The 24,232-nt window shown below is 42.5% G+C and overlaps 2 protein-coding genes across 16 annotated transcripts in view; one reads left to right on the forward strand and one right to left on the reverse strand.

Moving 5' to 3' along the window:
- Window positions 1-11,207, forward strand: part of LOC116689314 (myotubularin-related protein 3) — a 34,989-nt gene extending 23,782 nt beyond the window's left edge. For 2 of the 5 annotated variants that reach the window (XM_032515822.1, XM_032515823.1), the window contains 5 exons: window positions 307-1,840; window positions 1,968-2,078; window positions 2,267-2,355; window positions 4,116-4,142; window positions 6,610-11,207. In XM_032515822.1, the coding sequence (XP_032371713.1) occupies window positions 307-1,840; window positions 1,968-2,078; window positions 2,267-2,355; window positions 4,116-4,142; window positions 6,610-6,781 (1,933 nt within the window). In that variant the 3' untranslated portion in view covers window positions 6,782-11,207. The remainder of the gene's footprint in view (window positions 1-306; window positions 1,841-1,967; window positions 2,079-2,266; window positions 2,356-4,115; window positions 4,143-6,609) is intronic. The other 3 variants (XM_032515824.1, XM_032515826.1, XM_032515825.1) reach the window with 2 other exon arrangements.
- A 748-nt stretch (window positions 11,208-11,955) lies between these two features.
- LOC116689313 (citron Rho-interacting kinase) overlaps window positions 11,956-24,232 on the reverse strand; it is a 59,355-nt gene continuing 47,078 nt past the window's right edge. For all 11 annotated transcript variants that reach the window (XM_032515812.1, XM_032515821.1, XM_032515820.1 and 8 more), the window contains 11 exons: window positions 23,114-23,194; window positions 22,616-22,751; window positions 22,160-22,299; window positions 21,960-22,052; window positions 20,379-20,487; window positions 18,231-18,359; window positions 16,571-16,651; window positions 16,403-16,481; window positions 16,134-16,307; window positions 15,546-15,834; window positions 11,956-13,172 (listed from right to left, as the gene is read on the reverse strand). In XM_032515812.1, coding sequence (XP_032371703.1) covers window positions 13,149-13,172; window positions 15,546-15,834; window positions 16,134-16,307; window positions 16,403-16,481; window positions 16,571-16,651; window positions 18,231-18,359; window positions 20,379-20,487; window positions 21,960-22,052; window positions 22,160-22,299; window positions 22,616-22,751; window positions 23,114-23,194 — 1,335 coding nt within the window. In that variant the 3' untranslated portion in view covers window positions 11,956-13,148. The remainder of the gene's footprint in view (window positions 13,173-15,545; window positions 15,835-16,133; window positions 16,308-16,402; window positions 16,482-16,570; window positions 16,652-18,230; window positions 18,360-20,378; window positions 20,488-21,959; window positions 22,053-22,159; window positions 22,300-22,615; window positions 22,752-23,113; window positions 23,195-24,232) is intronic.

The raw sequence follows: 24,232 nt of genomic DNA on the forward strand, positions 1-24,232 counted from the left end.
CTTTGCTTTGCTCTGGCCTTCACAGTTAGAGATACGTTTTTATGTTTTGCTTATCTTGTGTCTCATGACCAGGAAGAGCTACAGGAAGTTGTTTCATAATTTATGACCCATATTTTATGGCCATTCTGAATGCTTCTCCTTCATTATGTTTGTGCTGCATCTTTCTTGTTTTGATGAGGCTGACATGTGATTGATTTGTTAACCAAACGGTTTGTAATGATTATATGTGCAGCTGTGTGAGTCATTGTTATGTAATGATAATGTTGTTTTCCGAGCATAATAATTCTTCTCTTGTTTGCTCTTTAGACGTACGAAGACTCGCTCCTTCGACAACTTGCCCAGTGCATGTGAGCTGGGAAGCTCGCTGGCTCCTAACCGCCGCTCCAGTGACCCAAGCCTCAATGAGAAGTGGCAGGACCATCGGCGTTCTCTGGAGCTCAACATGGCAGTGGGGCCTGAGGGAGGGGGAAACCAGGATCAGGAGGTGCGGCCTAACGGAGTGGGGCCTTACCCAGACGGAGTGGACTCTGAGCTGGAAGACAGCCCACAGCCCCAAGGCTCACATGCTGAGCTTGGACAGGAAGCCTCTGTGAGCACAGCAGAAACAGTGGCGGAAGCTGAGAAGGCGGAGCTCTCTGTGGCGGTGGGCGTGGCTGAAGGCCAGATGGAGAACATTCTTAAGGAAGCCACTAAGGAGGAGGCGGGAACAGATGTTAAAAGAGAGGGAAGTGCTGCTGTCACACATTTCATCAACACTGTTGACACAGAAGTCAAGAAGGAAGCAAAAGTTGAAGAGGATGAGGAGTGTGCTAAGGTTAATGGGACTAAGATGCAGAGAGAAGCATTTACTAATGGTCATCTAGAAAATGGCATAATGGAGGCCGAGGTTGATGAGTCTCCCCCTCTGCCCACACAGAAGGCAGAGGAGCTGGATCAACAGGCAGCAGAATTGACTCAGTCACAAGAGAACCTGGTGAAGCAGGACAAAGAGAACTGTTCTGTACTAGAAGAGCTTGTACATGGACAGAGTGAGTCTGGCTCATGTGACCCTGAGCAGCCTGCAGCCCATAGAACTATAACAAACAGCTTTGTGGACAGGTCACCTGAAGAGCCAGGAGTGGATGAGGAGACCTGCCCTGATTCTGAATCTGACAACGCTGTCTCAGAGCCAGTAGAGCATGGGGATAAGAGGGCCTCTCTGATGGAAAGCTCCACAGAGACTTTAACTGAAGAAGCCTGTAGCAGGTTGGAGCTACCAGCACAGCCATCAGTTTGTCCCAGTCATCAGCCTTGCAGTGATGGCAGGAACCAACTGCCCAGCTCCAGGAAGGAGAAAGGACTGGAGACAGGCGAACAAGGCTTTATCAGAACTTTAAATGGGGGCAGCAAGCGGCCCTCTGTCAGTGCCTTTCAGTCTGTGAGTGCTGACCTCAACAGGGAAGGGCTTTGTAATGGCGACAGCTCCGACGGGGAGCCTTGCGGAGGACATCACTGGGTCAAAGGGAACGGGGAGAGGGTTCCTCTGAGTCGACAGGTGTCCCTAGCAAGCTGCAACTCCCTGATCCTGCATCCACGGGGCAGCTGCTCCCAGCACCGCTGGTGCCACACCCTGCTGGGCCGTGCTGCCATTAGCCCAGAGCAGCCGTCCCGCAGCCATCTGGACGACGACGGGCTGACGCTGCACACGGATGCCATCCAGCAGAGGCTAAGGCAGATCGAGGCGGGACACCAGATGGAGGTGGAGACTCTGAAGAAGCAGGTGCAGGAGCTGTGGAGCCGCCTGGAGAATCAGCAGCACGTCGGCTCCCACAGGATCAACGGAGACATGGGAGACGAAGTGGTAAGATGCTGACAGGTTGGCCATGACTGACCAGCTGATCTGTTTACCTCCTGGATGTTACGTTTAACTTCAGCCCAATGAGCTCCTTTCACGCTCCTTCTGATTGTGTGTATCTCCCTCCATGCAGACATCAATGACAGACTCTGAGTACAACCTGGACCCAAACTGTTTGTCGCGCTGCAGCACAGAGCTTTTCTCTGAGGCCAGCTGGGAGCAGGTGGACAAGCAGGACACTGAGGTGAGCAACCAGGCCAAGATAATTAAGGGAGGGAAGGAACCAAACTCTCAAAGCAATGGCTGTATTTGTTTGTAGCTTACATATATGGACCCCAGATCTCTTCAGAAATGGCAGTTGATGGTGGTTGATGGTAGGTGAGCTGCTCTGTGGATCAGAGCTGTGAACTGAGATTAGTCTGTACATTACAGGTGACTCGCTGGTACCCAGACCATTTGGCAGCCCAGTGTTATGGCTGTGAGAGCAGGTTCTGGCTCGCCACCAGGAGGCATCACTGCAGGTAAGCACTGAGGGTTCTCAAGCTGCAGAAGCTCAAACCTCCAGACACTATTCCTGTCATCAACCACTCCTCTCTGTCCTGTTGAGACTTAGAGAGGTCTTTCCATCTGTTTAAGCTCGCTATTCTTCTGTTTCTTGTATCCAGATACAACCAGGCGTGTCTAGATTAGGCTGAGGCAGCTTTCAGTTCACACCTGGCATCTTAATGATTCATATCCATCTTAGGTGACCCTTTTCTGATGGGATTTTTATTTTGTCTCCACTAGGGCTGCACGATTAATCTGATCACAATCGCAATAACATTACTGTGAAAAATTGTGCGATTTCAGTAAACGAAAAAGTTGTGTGTGACACTCTTTGTGCACTGCAGTCTTCACGTCATACCATAACGGTCACGGAAGGCTTGTTTCATGTGGATGCGCTGGCAGTTTTGTTGTCATTTAGAATTCCTCATGGGGAAGACAGAAACTACGCACTTTAGCTTTAAGTGTTTTAAGTTGAGTAATACACATTTCTAATTTTTTGTATTTTGTGCATTTGTCTTGATAATCAAGCAAGTTGACTTGAAGTATTGTGAATTGTAAAAATCTTCAAATTGTGCAGCTCTAATCTCCATATATGTCAGTGTGTTTCTGCAGACCAGGGCTCAATATCAGAATAATTTTGTTTTTCACCAGGGAGTGGCTCAGTCTTATTAATATGCATGTGCTGGTATAAAAGATTTCAGTTTATTGTCTACCCTGCTCTGTACTACATATTAGAACAGATGCATTTCTGACGACCAGCAAATATGGTTAAGACACCCTGATCTCAGCGCATCCTCAGTATGTTCTGAATGTCCACTATGATTCAGGTCACGCAAGACACATTTTATTGCTAAGAGTGAGAGTAAGAGTCCTCTTGTTAAAGGGGCACTCTAATGATTTAGTATGACATTTCCATAAAGTTGTGGGACATGTAAGAGACAGACTTTTAAAAAATGGTCAAATATGACTGACTTTTACACCTTACTATTGGTCCAAAAACGATAATTCCTACATTCCTTGATTCTCCTCAGGACACTCTTCATGCCTGGTAAACACCAATGGCTTTCAAACTCCACACCTGCAGTATGTTATTAAGGCTTTTTGTTATAAATGGTCTCAGATAGCAAAGATAACCTGATGATCATGATGGTGTTGATGTAGATAGAATTAATTGATTTTGTTGGATAAAGAGCCGCTGTCATGCTCAGACATAACTGATTAGATTAAAGTGCCAGATTGCATAACTGTGACCATTCAAAGACAGTCTACTTGGAATTATCAGGATATCCTTTGGTTAATTGAAGTGCACAGAACAAGACTCATGTTTCTATATTCTGCCTCATTCTATCAGCTGGTGGTGTTTCCACTGGTGTATTCATTTCTAAATATATGTAATGTGTTCTCATTACTTCCTTTTCTTTGTGATGGATTGCAGCAAGTCAACCACACAGGCATTTAATTTGTCTAGTTGCTCATCCAGTGTGGTCTGGACTGCAGACAAAATTGCATAAAATACTCTGTTTATATTCACTTTTCAGCCATGGATTCAAAACACAAAAGGCTAGAATTAACGGTGTAGCAATGCAGCCATTTCACAATTGTAGCTACCTTCAATTTTCTAGCTTTTAGAAAAGATAACGTTGTAACACGCATCTTAAGCAGTGTGTTTTAGTGTGTTACGTGTTCTCCACTGCTCAGGCAGTTCTTATCCATTGTTTGCCCCTCTCCTCTACAGTGGCAGGGAGCCTGTCCAGGAGGTCTGGTGAGATCCGGCTCCCCTGTCCCTTCACTTTCCACCCTTTTTAACCTGGCATCACTGCAACTCCCTCCTCCTAATCCTCAACCCCCCTTCCCCTCCCTGCTCCTTCCCCTCCTCACCTGTTGCATCGGGTATTGCCTTCATTCTGTTGTAGTTGTCAGCAAATTCTCAGGGAAATCTCTCGTCATTTCTGAGATGTATTGACTTGAGTGTGCGTCCTGCTGCGCCAACGTGTTGCCATTCAGCGGTTTTAATTGGCTGTGCTTAAGCATGGTGCTGTCAGTGAGAGGGCTGTGATTGGTTGAGGGCTGATTGTTTAAATCAGATTTCACCTAAAAAATTCTAATCCCCCCCCCAAAAAAAAAATTAAAAAACACCTGTGGACTTCCTCAACCTCAAAACTCCTCTTGCCTTAGTGTCACATCAGCACCCTACCATCCCACCACCCTCAACACACGACGCAGCAGCATGCTGCCCCAAACAGCCGTCTGCATCTCACCTCCCAGCAGCACAGCATGGTACTGGAGACCTCTCAGTCCACCTGGTGGTGTAAAAAAGGCTGGAGACTCGAAGTGAATTAGTATTTTTTAATTTCTGCTCAGGGTGAGTACAGGTAGTAGTAGAGGCCGCTGTATGTGTTAGTGTGTGAGCATGGCCTTACATCTAAATCTGAGCATGGGTATCTGAAACCTTCAGTGTGACCTGCCTTCTGTTTAGTGATGGTAACGTGTTTTCTAATGGGCTGAATAATGAAGTTAGCACCGCTGAGTGTTAGAGCACCTTTGCTAACCCAGTATGTAGTGCAACATCACAGCAGGGCTGACCTGAAAACAGGATGAATGGGGTTTGCTCAGAATTCTCATACCTTCTTTCCACCTGTTTTATCATGCGTCCAAGGCATAGAATGTTTATAAAGATGGACTACCCGTCTTCACTTCTTCCCACTGTACAAAAGTGAAGCCAAAATATCCCGCATTCAGGCGCTTCCATCTTGTAACTATGGAGCCAGAGGCTGCTTAGTAGCAATCGGGCGGGGGAGTTGCAGTATGAAAGTTCCGCCCCCACACCCGCTTGACCAATCACTAGTCAATCACAGCTGTCAATCATGACTGTTTCACCCGAATACAGTACCAGTCAAAAGTTCGGATACAATTAAAAATGTATTTGACGTCCATTTGAGATGTTTTGGCTTCACTTTAACTGTCTATGCATCAACCCCTGGTCCAAGGTGATCGGATTGTAATCAGGTAGAGCAACAACAACAACAAAATAATTATCTGCAAATCAGCTAGTCTACAGGAGATACATTTTCACATCAGCATCCTGTTCTTTAAATGTGGTTTAACTGAATCAGGCTAACAGGATGTTAGCCAGCTAAAATGATCCAGTTAGTTCTCATCAACATGGTCCGTCGAACACTATCAGAAGTTTGTAATCTTTGATGGAGTCATTTTGAATAGTGCGCTCTTATTTTGAAATAACGGCAACATTATCAATGTAGATCATGTGATTGTTTTTATGAATTGTTAACCTACTGAGCAGCTGCAGTAAAAAATGTGCTAAGTCTGGTGATATTCTGCATTTTTAGAAAGCTCTACTGTTGAAAACACATCAGTGAGATGTTGCACTGGGTGACATTTTGTCAACTGTAGTTCATTTCAGTTCATCTCACACCATCCTGCTGATGTAACTTGTGCTCCAAATATGTATAAATCCACAGCTGAAAATATTCTTCAACAAATTCCATTTTTACTCCTGTACATTTGCTTAAACCTACTGTGCCCTGTTGTTAAACTAAATAGTTCATCCAAAAAAAAGGTATATTTGTTGATCCTTTTAAAACAATCTTTTTAAGCTTTACATCTTCAGTAGGAACAAATGGACTTGGACAGGTTGACGAGATTATTGCTCGCCTCATCTTTTTTCCTAAAGCCGAGCAACTAAAAACACATTTTAAGTGTGCAATAAACCTCGTCCAATATCTGTCATGCAGACTAAACTTTAAAATATATTTCTATTTATAATCTACCTGCAATAACAACTAATGATAGATTATTTCAATCCAACTGTACTCTAAAATTTGTACTTCTGATACATTTCTTCCAATTGTGTGTTTTAATGGCAGATCTCTATCAAAATGTTGTAAATAACCACCACGTTTTCTGGTTTCATAAAGGAGTCATTTGTATGGGAAAATAAGTTGATGTGTTAAACTTTTAAAGGGGTAGAAAAATCATCCCGATAACGATTAATGAGCCTGCACTTTTGCAGGTTCAGCTCTAGATAAACCAGCTTTGAATATATTTAAAATGACGCTAACTCAGTTTTGCATGTATGAAGAACAGGGCCTGGTGCAAATGTAACAAATGTAAAGGAGTAGAATTGCATGCAAAGGAGATGCATGATGACTGTAGGTGTGAAGTGGCTCCGCCTGAGAGTCCAGGGGTGACCTGTCTGTGTCTCCCTGCAGGAACTGCGGTAACGTGTTCTGTGCCAGCTGTTGCGACCAGAAGATCCCAGTGCCAAGCCAGCAGCTGTTTGAGCCCAGCCGCGTCTGTAAGACCTGCTACGGCAGCCTCAAGCTCAGCCCGGCTCCCCTGGACCTGGAGCTGGAGAAACCCATCGCAGCCAGCTCCAACTAAGTTTCAGAGGAACGAGGGAGGATGAGCCGCCAGCCCGCAGACATGGGCGCACTGCTGGAGAAGAGCACAGGAGCTACACAGAATGTCCCATGTACTTTGTGTGTATGTGCGTGTGCGTGTGTGTGTGTGTGTATGTGTGTGTGTTGCAGATATGGAATTTAATATGTATATACAGGAAATGACGTGGCAGAGGTGCTGAATGACGTGTTGCGAAGTGCTATGAAGTGCGTGTGTGTGTGTGTGTGTGTGCGAGTGTGAGAGAGAGAGAGGAAATCACACATTTGCCACACAGGTGGTTTGTGGCAGTGACGGGACTGCCCTCTGAGGCCAGAGGAGTGAGAATGGACCTCCTGGTGCTTTGGTCCAGGCAGGCATTGAAGGTTGTCTCACTGTGTTGCTGAAGTCTCTTGGAGGGCTTTGGTCCATCGAATCAATTCCCCGCTCATCCCCGCTTCTCAGCAGACTTCCACGTACTATCATCTACAACGTGGCCTGCTTCTTCTCTCTGGTGGGTGTAGGAGCAACGTGACACATCTCCAGGAAACAGACAGTCGAGACAGTCCCTCAGCTTTTAGAAGTGTCTGGATAGTTGATGCTCACGAATGTTGTTTAGGGAAAGCTTAAAGGATCAGTTCACCCAAATTACCATACCATACCTCCTCACTTACCTCTAGTGGTATCTAACCATGCGTCTCAATTCATTTCATTTTCCCGGGTTTTGAGATCTCATTTCTGAGATTTCTGCTCTCACCCCGATACAGTGCAATACAGTAAATTGAAAAAGGGCTGCAACTATTATTTTCCTTATCAATAAATCAGTAAAAACTTTTATCATTTAATCAATTTGTTTTTTGCTGTAAAATGTCAGAAGATAGAGAAATGTGGCCATTATATTGTCTTAGAGCACAAGGCCACATATTCATATTGCTTGTTTTGTCCGACTTACAGTCCAAAACAAAAAAAAGAGATTCAGTTCAATAACACATATGACAAAGATAAGCTGCTTCATTATTATTATTATTATTTTTTACATATGAAAAATTGGAACCAGAGAGTGTTTTCTGTAATTTGACCATTTGATTATAAAATGATTAATTGTTTGTGGCTTACAGCACTGAAAAACGACACGTGAAGTGGTACCCCACTGATTTGGTGTCGCACTTCCACATAGTTGGCTGATTTACAAGAGACCGATTTAAAACAAGATTTGTAAAAATGGATGCAGCAGAGACCGATATGTCCTGACTTTTTAAAATTCCCATAATGCAACTTAATAGTGTCTCTAAATAAGATCTTCTCATTGCCTGAATGACATCACTATGACATCATCAGGGTTATTTTTTTAAGACTTAATCAAGCTTAAAAAAGAATACTAGTCAACTGCTTTTATAGGCTGAGTAGTACCCCTCGTGATAAATGAACTGGTGTTTATCTCGTGATCTTTGTGTAAAATCGGTGGAGTGCAGCTCTTTCCAGACACCTTGTCCCTGCTAACCTGAATGAGTCACAGTTTTCTAGTTTGGGTGAACTGACTCTTTAACACGCTCTGGGCCAAATCTCAACTCGGTATATTTGCTTGCTTTTTTTCAGTGAGTTTTCCCCGCCCCCCGCTTTTGTCACAAATGTGTGTGTACACAGTATATACAGCTAATTGACATATACGAAATAGAAGAAAAAACAAACACTATCTCGCTAACTCAGTTCTGTTTTTAACGTGTTGAGATACAGCCCACCGGGCAGGCAGAGGATGAAGATTTTTCTATACTTTTGAATACTTACCTTGTCCACAGTGAGGAGAGTAAATATTTGTTTTTGTTACAGAATCACACGTGAGTCTTAAACAGGACTAGTTAGTGATCTATAGAAAAGGCTTTAGAACATCCGACCCTTTAACAGCTGATGGCCGCTCAGCTTTTCCACGCTGATAGCAAAGCGGTTCTAATTATTATAACCTCTTTGCTGAATGACTGTTAGTCAGCGTCTGCTGATGTGATGTGGCGTTGTCAGTTTGTGTCAGACGGCAGGCGAGCTGCAGGTTGTTTGTGCCTGACACGGACTGACTGTGTAATCTCTCCTGTTAGCCATACCTTCATGCCATTCACTCACAGCAGACCCATTTAAAAAAAATTATATATATTTTTACCCAGCAGGCACTGGGAGCTGGACGTCTCACTCGTTTTTCAGTCTGCTCAGTTTGGTGGAAATCTCAAGCGAAGTTGTGAATTTGGCATGTTGAACTTTCACGTTGAAATTCTAAAGGCAACATATCTAAATTTCATTTTATGTTATTACTTTTTTTTTTTTTTTGAGGCGGCAGTCGACCACGACCTCACTTGTGATCTCCACTTTGATTGGCTGAAACATGGAGGAGAGCCGCGGCAGCAGAAAGGGCTCATGACGTTTTCAGAAGTCTGTAACTCCCACATGAAGTACGTTTGAGAAGCTTCACTGAGACGCCCACTCTGCCTAACACCCATTCAATGACCTCCTTACACACACACACACACACACACAATTCACGCACACACACATATATTCTTTTGTAAAATAAATGAAATAATATATTCAGATACCTATATAGCATTTAAGAAAAATGTATAGAATCCTTGAATAGTGGCTCACTTAATAAGTCACCAAAAAGTTGTTTTTTTAATTTCTTTGATTACTTATGTTATTGATTGCTGAAAAAACTATATTTTGCAACCTGTTGAAGACAACAGGTTTTTTTTTTTTTTTATTGAGAAGCAGGGTGTCCTGTATTGATGCTGCAGTGGTTTTCCCTTTTAAATGGATTAATTTATTAAGGCTTTGTTGTTGAATTGCTGTTTAAAGTCCAGACAATTCAATGGCCATGGATAATCAGTGTTTCTGAGAGGAGAGATGGTTTAGATCTGTGGCTACGGTGACACACTTGTCATTTCTGTTTTGTTTCAGCCAATCACAGGATTTGTAGATGTAACGATTTCCTGATTATGAGGAGAAGGGGGTTAAGTCTGAGGTGTCATCTAGTATCTAGCATCATGTGACCTTTGACCATCACATGTCCCAATGAAGAGAAGAGAAGAAAAGGAAACAAAACCCCAGTGCGTCTGTAGCCAATGCGACGTCTATGCACTGAGAGAACAGTGGTCCAAAAAAGCTGCCTGAATCCAAAATAAACACCCCCCCGCCCCCCAACTCACACTCAAAAACATTACTCCATTAAAACACATCTACAAACACTACCTCTACTTTGTACACACACTTGATCACGCACACACAGATTATCACTGAGCTGCTAGTAGCTGAGTGACTCTTGCTGTCCAGATTCCCATCATCGAGAATGGCCTTTATTATTGACTTATTTTTTTAATTTATTTTTTTAATCAGCTGGAGCATTGAAGGTACAGCACACAATCGCAGACGCTCATTTTAATGATGATCTTATTGTTCAGACTGCCAATCTTTGAATCCTTCTTCCTCATCATCCAGCAGAGGGCCCCCCCTTCATTTAGAATGTCGCTGTGGTTCACCACACGGGATGATCAAGTTTGGACTATCAGAGGAAATGCATAAATACAACTATGTGATTGACAACGCAATGTTATTTAATCCTACTGCAACTGTGTCATTGATCTTGTTCTTGTGTGTGCGCTCGTGTTGGGTTTCAATATGGTGGCAGATGATTGAGTGGGCAGAACAATAACAACCAAGTGTTCTCTCCTCCTGTGGAAGTGGTAAACACGCTTCATTCAACAGCTCGACCTTCGCTCTTTCAAATAGAATAGAAAAACAGGAATTAGTTTGCCCCTCATAGATGAGTCCCTGTCATTTCTGTCAATTAATATTTACAAAAACACTTGGACAAGCAATGCCACGGCAACAAAAGGGGCATAAACTGTTCCAACATAGATTCATTTGAGCTGGAACTGCTGCATTAAAGGTGCCGCTAATTCAAATTTTGGTTTGACCCTGGCCAGTCTCTGACTGTTTTCTCATCATCTGCAGAGAGATAGATAAACTGGAATACTACTGGACTATCTGCAACCACAACATTGATTTTTACATCTTACATTTATAATGGTGATGTAACAATGGCGATCCCAGATCAGTGCTCCTATTCTACGAACGATTTATTCCAAGGGTTCACACTCCTTCCAAACGTATGTCTATGGCCTACATTTTGAAAGAAAATGCTGGCCTTCATAAGTCATGATCTCCTAAATAGACTGTCAACAGACTTCATTTGAAAATGCTGGTTCAATGTGGTGCGTAATGTCCCTTTTTCAGCCCAGTCTGAGGCCAAAGCGCTTTCACTTTCCCCACAGACACTGGCAGCATGAATCCTCACTCTGTATTTTCACCACCATCACAGGCATGTGGGGCACAAAGCTTGTCTTGTTCTTCAATCCATGAATGTGAAATGTCTTAAAACCGAAACAAAACACGCAATTTTTTGCACATGACATTTACTAGACACTGCCACAGAGTGCATCAAAATAAAGCGGAAAGTGTGCTGTGCTTTTCAGTATTGTACCAAGCATTGTGGGTGGTGGTTGTATGTGGGAGGGAGGAAGGGAGGGTCGGGTAACGTGGTAAACAGGTCATCACTTCACATACATGTTGCCAGTATGATCCCTTGCTGTGCTTCTTTTTTTCTCTTTGATATGTTTTTCATGTTTTTCTCTTCACTCACGCTGACGTGCTGTCAGACTGCAACGGCCCAGGAGTCACTTGACGAGAGTGTGTACATGTGAATGCCTCTCTCTCTCTCTCTCTCTCCTCTCTCTCCTCCTCTCTCTCTCCTCTCTCTCTCTCGGTGGAGACTGGTGCCAAGCAGTTTTATTACGGGTCTCTCACAAAGGGATCACTCGTGCTTTTGTTTGATTTTCCTCTCCTCCCCCTCCCCCCCCCCTTCTGTTTGATAAGCACTTTGAACCTTCTCATGTCTGTCAGAGGAGTGTGTAGCTGTACATAGCAATTTCCTGTAACAACAAGTGCTCCTTGTTCAGTCTGAATATTTTGTTTTGTCGGATTTACTTTGATGAGCATTACATTGTTGTAGAATTGAAGGAAAAATAAACTAGATAAACCTACTGTGTTGTCTGCTAGCAGCACCTTAAAGCTGCTCTCACTGATTAAAGCTGACACGGGATGGAATACCTGCAGCTGAAAACACACACAAAAAAGCAGTAGACACTTTAATCATGTTTAATGCATGTACTGGTATACATCTCTAAAAATCAAGAAAATCTTTAAGTTACTGTCTAACATCAACGTCTACTTATTGAATGCAAATTCAAGTGAATACGTGACAGAAAAGAACAACCAAGAGAGAATCAAGATCGAAAAAAGCGACAAGTGCTGCTCTAAGTTAGTCATGCTATCACTGATGTGACGAATGGAGGTGGTCTTACTTGGCTCTAAAGAAACAATACTAGAAAGTGACAACCCCTGACGAATACTAGACTTCATATCACTGCACGGAAACAGGACATCTGTACCATAACTAGCAGCAGCGGCGGGCTAAGAGCAAGCGGAGGCAGCGTCCGCCGTCCGGCATCAGAGGCAGAGCTGCGTGCTTCTTGATCTTAGGTTTGCTATAAACAACACAAGGAACACTTGGCGCAAAACATTGCTTACTATTTGTTTGTTTTTTTACAAAGTATGGCCAGATGACAACTGTCAATAAAGCATTCAAATGCAAATATATTTCAAAGACTATTGAGTCAAGAGGACCATAGATTTGATCCAAAAAAAGAAGACTGGTCATGTAACAAGAACAAGCTTTAACTCCTGTTCAAATCCAATCTCATGTGCAAAGTGTTGCCTCCTCGGACCTCTTCCTCATCAGGATTTATGTGTGCAATTAAATGTTGGTTTGATTCTCTGAACAGAGAAAAAAACCTAACATGATAACTTCAGATTCTAGTGAAATGTTGAGATTTGAATTTCGTAACCAACGACATCAATCTCTCTGCAACATCTTTAGAAAGTCTTTTTAAAAAAAATAGACATGGCTTTCCAGCCGACTATTCCCTTTTATCTATAAAAACTCATACAGCAATATATTTACAACTTTGAGTACATATCATAAAGTAGATTCTCTTGACCTGTAGATCAGCGTAGGTTCCCTCCAAATCTACTGCGGATTTCTCCCAAGAAAGCACGTGTCAGAAAAGAGAAGATTGTCGCAGGAGACGTCTCGCAGTGCAGGTTTACGTGTTGTTACGAGGAACTGAGGCCGCACTATGTACAGGCGATGGGGCTGACGTGCAGCCTGAGCGATGTGTTTGTGTGCATGTGTGTGCGCTTGCACTCAAGAGTGGATCCATGGTTTCCCATAGTTTCTCTTCAACCTCCAGTCAGGAGCAGAGCCGAACTGGATTCACACCGATGACTGATCCCACACCTGCAAGACAACAACAGGGGCAAAAGGGGCTACTTCACTGGTGAATTCACCTTTTCCTTCAATTTATGACATCACTGTACCGTATTAATATCTGAAAATGTCAGTTGGAACAGTGTGCATATTCATATTAAAGGTACCATGACATGGTGCTCTTTGGATGCTTTTATATAGACCTTAGTGGTCCCCTAATACTGTATCTGAAGTCTCTTTTATATAGACCTTAGTGGTCCCCTAATACTGTATCTGAAGTCTCTTTTACATAGACCTTAGTGGTCCCCTGATACTGTATCTGAAGTCTCTTTATATAGACCTTAGTGGTCCCTAATACTGTATCTGAAGTCTCTTTTATATAGACCTTAGTGGTCCCCTAATACTGTATCTGAAGTCTCTTTTATATAGACCTTAGTGGTCCCCTAATACTGTATCTGAAGTCTCTTTTATATAGACCTTAGTGGTCCCCTAATACTGTATCTGAAGTCTCTTTTATATAGACCTTAGTGGTCCCCTAATACTGTATCTGAAGTCTCTTTTATATAGACCTTAGTGGTCCCTAATACTGTATCTGAAGTCTCTTATGGGGGAACTCATATTAATGTTAAAAAAAACTCATAAAGTGAAATTTCCATCCCATGGGACCTTTAAATATTTTTGTAATGTTAATTTTCTAGTTACAGGTTTTTGAAACTCTCACATCTTTGTGGGGCTGCAACTAATGATTATTTTGAATCTTTGATTGATCTTTGTATTATTATCTCGATTAATCGATTAGTAGTTTGGTCTAAAAAATGTCAGTGTTTCCCAAAGCCCTGCATGTCGTCCTCAGATGTCTTTTTTGTCCACAACTCAAAACTATTTAGTTTACTGTCCCAGAGGAGAGAAGAAACTAGAAGATATTCACATTTAAGAAGCAGGAATAGTATGACAACCAGTGGCAATTTTAGTTAGGGTTAACACTTTTGTGTTCTCTGTAGGAGCCGAGCCCCCCTAAAGGTCCCATCCTAGAATCGCTCCTGGTGACAACTAATTGATTAACTGATTAAGAGAACTAATTTCAGGCGCAGATAAATACACATTGGGAGTATTTACAGCAGCAAGGCGGTGTTTGTGCAATGGAGTCAAAGTAAACTACAGAGGAATGTGATATACTGTATCAGGACACAGGTTATACTTCTGTTCTTGGTTTTGGTCTTTAGATGGAATTTCTTTGACGATAATAAATAGAAAATATTGCCAGAATTACCCTTTAAAATATTTTATTTTACTATTTAAATATGGCAGGGAAACTTTCACAGACAGGATTCTCAACACTTTAAAGATTTTTTCTCTTTGGGGACTTGTGTCCAGATACATACAGCGTATGGATACAGGCCCTGGGGGTAACATCGTGATCTGACCATACGATGGACCAAAGAAATGATCAGCGAGAAGAAATCAAGAGCCCAGAGACTAAAACTGCTTTGGATAACCGGGCGATTCACCGTGAACCAAGGGCTATGATCAAATCTGACATAATATTCAATATTAGAATAGCTTTGCTACTTCAGGTAAAGTCTCATGTTATCTTGTTTGTTCTATGCTGAATCTTAATATTTCAATCATTATTCATTAATAAGTAATATTAAACATTTTTCATTTCATTCACCTTTTTTTTTAAATTGCTTGTATTCTTGCAAATCTGAGGGCTCGCACGCTGATTACAAGATAGGAAAGAAGAAAAATACCATGACTGCTGCGCAAGATTTGGTCTATTTTTGTAGGTTATAAATATTCTGGAGATGTATCTTTTTAAGATTCTTAAACCACTGAAATGAAACAATGTGAAAACAGAACACTTCTCTTTGGCTACACCGCCCAGAGCTTGAAGACCAGACCTACAACATATGACCAGGGTTACAAATAGACATGGGCCGGGCCATTAAGGGGCACAAGTTGGGAACCAGTAGTCTAAACTACAAATATAAGTGCATACTAAAGTTAAGTAATGGGACCTCCTTGTGTGTACAAGAGAAGACCCTATAACTATTATTTCTAGTCATAGTTCTATTATCTTTATTGTTACTAGAAGTGCCACGGAGCATCGTGCCAACTGCTATAATTATTCTGAATCATTTTTCTGTATATCAGTGTCTCTGTGTCCCAACCGGGACAGATGGCCGCCCACAAAGAGCCTGGGTCTGTCCGAGGGTTTGTGCCAGTGCAAAGGAAGTTCCTCCTCACAACACTGTCGCACCAAATGCTTGCCCGTGGGAAATTGTTGGGCCTTTTGAAATGAGTGTGGTCTAGACCTAGTCTACCTGTAAAGTGTCCTGAGTTAACTCCTGTTGGGATTTGACACTATCAAGAACATTTTGTTGAGCCCCCCTCCAACAGTACCTTGTTAACAGGGGCGAGCTGTGTTCTGACAGACCCCGCATGGAGTCGGGTGCTGTCTCCGAATCTCCCGGGTGACCTCTCCCTGCGACTGTCGAGCACTCTGCCGGGCGACTTCTCCCTGTCCAGCGGCCGGGCGGGAGACTTGTCCCGTCTGAACTCAGTGCGACCCTCCCGGTAGCGATGGGGAGTGCTGGGCTCCCGATGCAGGCCGTCATGGCTTCCGGGGCCTGAGGTCAAACGCTTGGAGATGTGCTCTGTGTAGGTGGGGGGGCCTCGCTTACTGGGACTACTGTAGAAAACACAACAGTGTCTGACAATGTTAGTGTGAAAACCAACCGTCTGTAAGAAACAGGAAGGAGATTGGCTATTTTTACAGCAGATGGCACTGTTGGCCTATCCAATTAAAATAACGGGGTTTCTGCTTGATCCAATAAATGTGTTTTAAGGCAACCTGGCAATGTTTTTCTACAAGTGCTTCGTAGGTGTTCAAGTGTTTCTAATCCACCTACACACTATAATAAAAAATCTGTATTTTTTCTCTCTTTCGTTGTGTTTTTGTTGTTGTTTAAACTGAGGAAGGGAGCTGACCCTCTGCTGGAGCCGGTCCTCTGCAGCTCTCCAGACTCTCTGATCAGACTTCCCTTACAGCAGATGACCCGCAGTTTGTTCTGGTAGGAGGAGGCCAGGTAGATGGCCCCGGAGGAGATGGCTGGGCCCAGGTAGCGAGGGTTGGGGATGTCCAGGTGAGCCAGCACTGTAGGACTGCAAGTATAGACAGTAATGTGGGAAATATAGCCAAACAACCAAAATCTTGTTTTGTTTTTTTAATCTGGCCCAAGGTAGGTAGTCTGTCTCACCCCAGAGCAGCGTGTCCCTGCACCTCGATGACGTCCAGAGAGTTGAAGTAGGTGACAAACAGGTAGGGCTCTCTGTAGGCTGCACCAGAGAGAGAACAATTGATGCTGTATTTCTGTTTGCTGTATTGACGCATCATAAAGCACCAGGAGTTAAAAAGGGTATTTTACCAAAGGACAGAGGCAGACGGCTCCACTTAATTTCCTCAGTGCGACTTCTTCGTCCGTACGTGTCCACAAACACTCCAAACTCTGCCAACAAAGAAAAGTTATGATACACTCCTCTGTGCACCTCTTACTGTGTCCAACAGGACACAAGTCTTGTACAGTGGAATGGTACATTTACTCAAGTACTATACTTAAATCCAAATTTGAGGTAATTGTCCTTTACAATCGTTTTTCTTTTCATGACACTTTTTTACTCCCCTACATTTGTCTGACAACTTTAGTTAGACGTTAATACTTTTACACAAAACACATGTAGTTAATGAAATAGGATGTTTTATTATAAATTAAACTCCCCAACAATATGTAGGCCTACGAGTCCAGTGGTCGTGCTAGGTGCCTAGGTCTTCTACACCCTGCTATGTCATGCTATGTCCTGCTACGTCATGCTGTCCTGCTACACCCTTCTACACCCTGCTACGTCATACTATGTCCTGCTACACCCTGCCACGTCCTCCTAACTCCAGCTACACCCTTCTACACCCTTCTACGCCCTGCAGTGCCCTGCTATGTCCTGGTACACACTGTGACACCCTGAAGTGCCCTGCTACGCCCTGCTATGTCCTGCTACACCCTGTAACGCCCTGCAGTGCCCTGCTATGCCATGAACTATTACAACTACTACTATTTGTGGTCATAGTTCTATTACCTGTATTGTGAGTATAATTGCCATTGTTCATCACACCGCCAACCGGTACCGTCAGATAACCGCCTACCAACAGCCTGGGTCTGGCCGAGGTTTCTCCCTTAAAGGGAGTATTTCCTCGCCACTGTCGCACTAAACGCTTACTCTTCTGGGAATTACTGGAATAGTTGTGTGTTCTAGACCTACTCCATCTGTAAAGTGTCTCGAGATAACCTGTTATGATTTGATACTATAAATTAAATTTAACTGAACAGTTTGGATCGTTTCCAGTTTCTAAAATGTGATGATTTTTCTGCATTGATTACTTTTACTTTTAATACTTTAATTCCATTTTCCTGATGATACTTTCATACTTTTACTTAAAGTGTATATACAATGTGTAACTTTCATGTTTGGGATGATTCTAGCGACCGCTTTGGACCAAAGCAGTAGTGTTTTTAAAACACCTGCTGTTGTAAAGGTCTTTTCTTCACGGTGATGTATTACCTACTGTAGATTACTGAGTTAGCGTTAGCAGGTGGTCATATAGTTCCAATTAATGTTTTTCTTAAGTTACAGATGCATTGTTGCATTTCAAGCGTTGCATACGGTAACTTAGCCTACTTTCTTTCTTGTGAGCTAAACCGGGTACTTGTACTTAAGTAAAGGATCTGAATACTTCTTCCACCACTGGTGTTGTGTGCAAGCAGTAGGATCACTGACAGTGTCAAATAAAAAGTTATACAAAAGATAGGGGTCACCAATCTTCACAAAGTTCAATTTGATGACTTCATTTGATAGTATAGTAGTACAGGAAAAACCTTTAAACCCTAAAAACATACTTTTGTGTTTTGGTTATTGGCCCACAGTGAAGAGTGGCCCCTCTTGTATCTTATCCACATCAATAACACACATTACCATCACGTGTTGTTAACAAAACACAGAAACTACTGTGTGGAGTAGCCGTTAATTCAAACCCACCGTGAAAACACAGCAGGTATTCCTCCTTCTGCATGCTGCTGACCACCTGCATGATGGCGATGGGGAAACTGTGGGACGAGGCTGCAAACACTGCTGAGGCTAGTGACACGTCATTCTTGTCCAGGAACTCTGCAGTGGACGAAGATGGGTCAAACACTATTTGGAAATCCTATGTCTTTATTTACCCCAAAGCAAGGGGTTTAATGTTTCACTAAGCAGTTATCCTGCAAACATAATTGACTTATCGACCTGTTCAGTCAGGCAAATCTTAAATGTTATCCTGTGATTGTCTGGTACCTGATGTACTGTTTAAACCCTAATATCTGTGCAGATAAATACATTACAAGAACAGCTTGCAACAAACTGAAGGTCTGTACACCACAGACACCAAGATCAATAGATTCCTACATAAAACATGTATGTAAATGTCATGTTTCTGCAAGAAATAAAATAAATGGATGACTACAGTGGTGTGAAAAAGTGTTTGCCCCCTTCCTCATTTCCTGTTCCTTTACATGTTTGTCACACTTAAGTGTTTCGGAACATCAAACCAATTCAAACAACAGTCAAGGACAACACAAGTAAACACAAAATGCAATTTGTAAATGAAGGTGTTTATTATTAAAAGGTGAAAAAAAATCCAAACCATCATGGCCCTGTGTGAAAAAGTGATTGCCCCCTAAACCTAATAACTGGTTGGGCCACCCTTAGCAGCAACAACTGCAACCAAGCGTTTGCGATAACGTGCAATGAGGCTTTTACAGCGTCCTGGAGGAATTTTGGCCCACTCATCTTTGCAGAATTGTCCTAATTCAGTTACATTAGAGGGTTTGAGCATGAACGGCCTTTTTAAAAGGTCATACCACAACATCTCAATAGGATTCAGGTCAGGACTTTGGCTAGTCCACTCCAAAGTCTTCATTTTGTTTTTCTTCAGCCATTCGGTGGTGGACTTGCTGGTGTGTCCGGCTGCAGAACCCAAGTTCGTTTCAGCTTGAGTACACGAACAGATGGTCGGACATTCTCCTTCAGGATCTCTTGGTAGACAGCAGAATTCATAGTTCCTTTTATCACGGCAAGTCTTCCAGGTCCTGAAGCAGCAAAACAGCCCCAGACCATCACACTACCACCACCATATTTTACTGTTGGTATAATGTTCTTTTTATGAAATGCAGTGTTCCTTCTACGCCAGATATAATGGACACACACCTTCCAAAGAGTTCCACTTTTGTCTCATCGGTCCACAGAATGTTGTCCCAAAAGTCTTGGGGATCATCAAGATGTGTTGTGCATAAATTGAGACGAGCTTTGATGTTCTTTTTGCTCAGCAGTGGTTTTCTCCTTGGAACTCTGCCATGCAGGCCATTTTTGCCCAGTCTTTTCCTGATGGTGGAGGCATGAACGCTGACCTTAACTGAGGCAAGTGAGGCCTGCAGTTCTTTGGACGTTGTTGTGGGGTCTTTTGTGACCTCTTGGATGAGTCGTCGCTGTGCTCTTGGGGTAATTTTGGGCGGCCGGCCACTCCTGGGAAGGTTCACCACTGTTCCATGTCTTCGCCCTTTTGTGGATAATGGCTCTCACTGTGGTTCGCTGGATTCCCAAAGCTTTGGAAATGGCTTTATAACCCTTTCCAGACTGATAGATCTCAATTACTTTCTTTCTCAATTGTTCCTGAATTTCTTTGGGTCTCGGCATGATGTGTAGCTTTTAAGGATCTTCTGGTGGACCTTACTGTGTCAAGCAGCTCCTATTTAAGTGATGCCTTGATTGTGAACAGGTGTAGCAATAATCAGGCCTGGGTGTGGCTAGAGAAATTGAACTCAGGTGTGGACAACCACAGTTATAGTATGTTTTAACAAGGGGGGCAATCACTTTTTCACACAGGGCCATGATGGTTTGGATTTTTTTTCACCTTTAATAATAAACACCTTCATTTACAAATTGCATTTTGTGTTTACTTGTGTTGTCCTTGACTATTGTTTAAATTGGTTTGATGTTCCGAAACACTTAAGTGTGACAAGCATGCAAAGGAACAGGAAATGAGGAAGGGGGCAAACACTTTTTCACACCACTGTATTCCTTTTGGCATACTTTAAGTTTTTTGTGTTGTGTTATGGTTTTCTAAAACCAAAGCGATATTCTCCTCACCCTCGAGCACAAACTGCTTCATTTCAATCTCGTAGAACTTGTTGGTGCCGATGATGATGCTGTAGCTGGTCAGGTGGATGCAGCTGCAGGGCTCCAGAGTTTCAATCTCCTGTAAAATGGTCAATGGAGGCATGCGTCACAGACAACACTTTGGCCTGTTTATGCACACTCCATTTGGTACAAGAAACTTTTATGATGGCAAAGGCTTCCACTTATTGTCTTTGCCAAGACGGTTATGTTGGTTTGTTGGTTTGTTTGTCTGTCAGCAGGATTACAGAACAACTACTGGTTTCAGTTTTCATGAAAACAGGGGCAGATACATTGCTATGTTAACGCAATGTTCAGTTTCAATAACATTGCATGTAGGGCGTTTGTGCTGCATTCATGTGGTGTTGTGGTCCAGACTGGGAAAATTCACACAGCATTAACATTTTGATATAGGGCATGCCTTGTCAGAGTTTTCTTTTTTAATTTTTTTTTATAAAAACAGGAATAAAGTTTAGTGACCCTGACACTTTTTAATTAAAAATGAAATTTGCTCTCTTCTGTTTTTGGATTACAGTGAATGTATTAATGCAGGGGTCTTCAACGAATTCCAGGCCAAGGACCCCCAAACTGATGGCGAGATGGAGCGGGGACCCCCTAATTATATATATTGTATAAAATTGTGTTATATCAAACTGGTCCTATAGTGCCATGTGTGCATTGATGACTGAAAGACATCTTCTGCCTCCATTTATCTGTTTACTACAGTGTGTTGAATTCATGTTAATGTGTATTTAAAGACATTTCAATTAGTGGAAAAAATTGCAGGGGGGGGGGAATATAAAAAAAAGTCTAATCAACCAAAGCTTTCGCGACCCCCATGCAGTACCTCTGCGGACCCCCTAGGGGTCGCGGACCCCCTGTTGAAGACCCCTGTATTAATGTATTGTTTTCTGTTTCTAATTTACATAACTCAGGTATGAAGATATATAATTGCCATTATTTTATTTTATTTCCCCTTTATTATAGTGACAGTGGATAGACATGAAAGGTGGAGAGAGATGGGGGGGTGACGCGCAGCAAAGGGCCGCTGCAGGACTCAGCCAAGATGGGACGAACGCCCTTACTGGGTAAGCTAGAGGCCGCCCCTACCATCATTTTCTGTTTTTTTCTTCACCTAACTACATGCCCCTTTTTATTGTTATTGTATTGTATTGTTAGGATGCCGTTTCAGAGAAGTGCTCTCCTACCTCTGTATGTTAGGACCAGTGGTTTAATCTACGTGATACACAGGTATACGCGGTATACCCACTAAGAAAGCTCCAGGATTTCCATATACCCACTTAAAAATGCCCAATGACACAAGATACTTTCCATTATTTGTAGTTTGAATTGTCATCTGTGTTTTTCGTCTTCATATAGGCTACATAAAGATATTTCCCCCATAAATTGGTGCATACAAGTGTATCCAAAAACAGGAAATGAAGTCCTTCCCCAAAGGCAGATTCTAGTCAATATACAGCACAGTACACCCACTGCAATACATTAGACTACACCACTGGTTAAGACAAATGGAACTAACAGTTTCATATTCACCTTACGAATGCAGTATTTGTTAAGATTGTCGTTGTAGCGCAGAATGGTTATCTTGTTAGGCATAGCAGCACATATACAAGGTCCGTTGTCTATCTGTAAAGAGAACGTCGATGTCAGTGTGTACAATCACATTTTTAAGAAAAATTACTTTAAAGTCACAAAGCTTTATCTCAAGATTCACACAGAAGAGGAAGACCTACTCTCCCAGCAGCAAACAGATGGCAGCCCTTCACCGTCTCAAAGATGTAGGGAGCCAGTTCAGACTGGCTGGGCAGGTGGGACTGGGACAGGGACTGCTTTACTCTCTTAATCTCCACCAGACACAACGCCCTCTCGTCCCCTGCAACACACACACACACACACACACACACACACGTCATTCTGGACAGTGTGACTAGATGAATATCTACAAGAATATCTTCAAGTTTCACTAGAATTAACACAATGGTAGTGTGGCCTTTCAAAGTTTTATGTATGATGAATAACTGTAGAGCCTCAAGTGCACCAATTAGGCAGGAAGTTATGACAGGGGATATTGGCTTCTTGATTTATGAACACTCACTCCCTGCATTGAATGAACCAAAAGTCTAGACTCAAAATCTGCTGCTTATTAGACAATAATAGTCAATTGAAAATGAAAAAGCTGGACATCTCACCAACAATCATCAGCAGTTTCTCCTGCTCTTTGATGATGTGGATCTGAAAGACTGATCCCAGGCCAGGGATGTGAGTCAGAGAGTTCTTGATAACATTCAGGGCGTACAAACCCTCTTCAGAACCCACCAGAACTATCTGCAGCACCGCAAGAAAACATGATCATAAACACAATCATGAATATTCCGGTGAATGTGGCAAAATTTCAAACAGGAGCAACATGTGGTAAGCCTTGGCAGTGTGCCCCGAGCATCTGCTCTATGCCCCATGTCCCTTCATTAATTATTCTATTTTTGAACATAACTGCTACTGTGGATTAATGTGTTTTCTTAATGATCAAAATAAAAGAAACATCCTAAATGAGCAGATTAATTACTTAAGAAATGTTTTTTGATTAATGTGTTTAATGTATGTAGTGTTAAATGTATGTGCACACTGCAAGTACTCCAAATAAAGACTCCAATAAATGTGATCCAATAAAATGCGATCTACATCAGTACCTGATCTGTGAGGGGGAGGGTACAGTTAATATCCAGCCTATCGTCTCCCTCCAGCTTTAGGAGAGAGTTTCCGAGCAGCTTCTGTAAAAAAAGAGAGAGGTGGGGGGGTCAGCGGGGCCGAGCCCTCAACACGACCTCAGGGGCAGGCAGCAGAGGAGCAGAACAGAAGGGGCTGGATGGCTGCAGGACTGTGTGCAGGTTAAAGGGTCATTTCTGTATTTTTCAGCCTGGACCCTATTTTCCCATGCATTGGTGTCTAAGTGACTTATGTGTACAAAAATCGTTGAAATTGGTCCAGTATTGAGTGAGAACGCTGTAACCGGCAGCCGTAAAACAGCCCTTTGGTGGAGGTAAATTGAAGGTGCGCAATAGCCCAATAACTTACATTGCAGCTTGTTTTGCTGCTGCCAACCGCAGCGGTCTTGCTTAAATACTGGACAAATGTCAAAGATTGTTGTTCCCATCAGTCACTTAAACACAAAAACATAGGAAAATAGGGTCCAGGTTGAAAAATACCAACGTTACCCTTCAACAGTGTCAGAGGTGGGACCAAGTCACAAGTCAGTTTCCAGTTTTAAGTTCAAGCATGGATTTCAGTCAAACAAGTGAAAAGTGAGTTGTCATTGCAATGTTAATATGCAAATCTAAAATTGTAAATCTACATATTGCATTTACAGATATTTGGGTAAATTATCAAAAATGAGCAGTAACAGGTGAAGAGCAACAGCATAAAACTATTCTATTTTAAGTTTAATAACATTTGCCATTCATTTTTTATCAGATAATGCTCAACAAAGAACTGACAATCTTTATAAAGTTGCTTTGTCAATATGTATTCCTTCACAAATGAAGTCTAATAGCATGAGGTTCCCTGACTTTTGATTGGCTAACCTGAATTTACCTGTTGATAAACAGGCAACAGCAGCATAGGAAATCATTCAAGTCATATGTTAAAAGTTAACGAGAAAGTATTAAATTTCAAGTCATTCTTATACATGCCACAGTCAACTCCAAATACTCCAAACTGTAAATTGAAGTCACGGTTATGTTGCCCAGTTTGTGACTTAAGTCCCAGTCACTGAAGAGTGTGCAGAGGGGCAGCAGGGTCAAAACTGAGAC

Source organism: Etheostoma spectabile, chromosome 5, assembly GCF_008692095.1.
Source record: "Etheostoma spectabile isolate EspeVRDwgs_2016 chromosome 5, UIUC_Espe_1.0, whole genome shotgun sequence".
Lineage (NCBI taxonomy): Eukaryota > Metazoa > Chordata > Actinopteri > Perciformes > Percidae > Etheostoma > Etheostoma spectabile.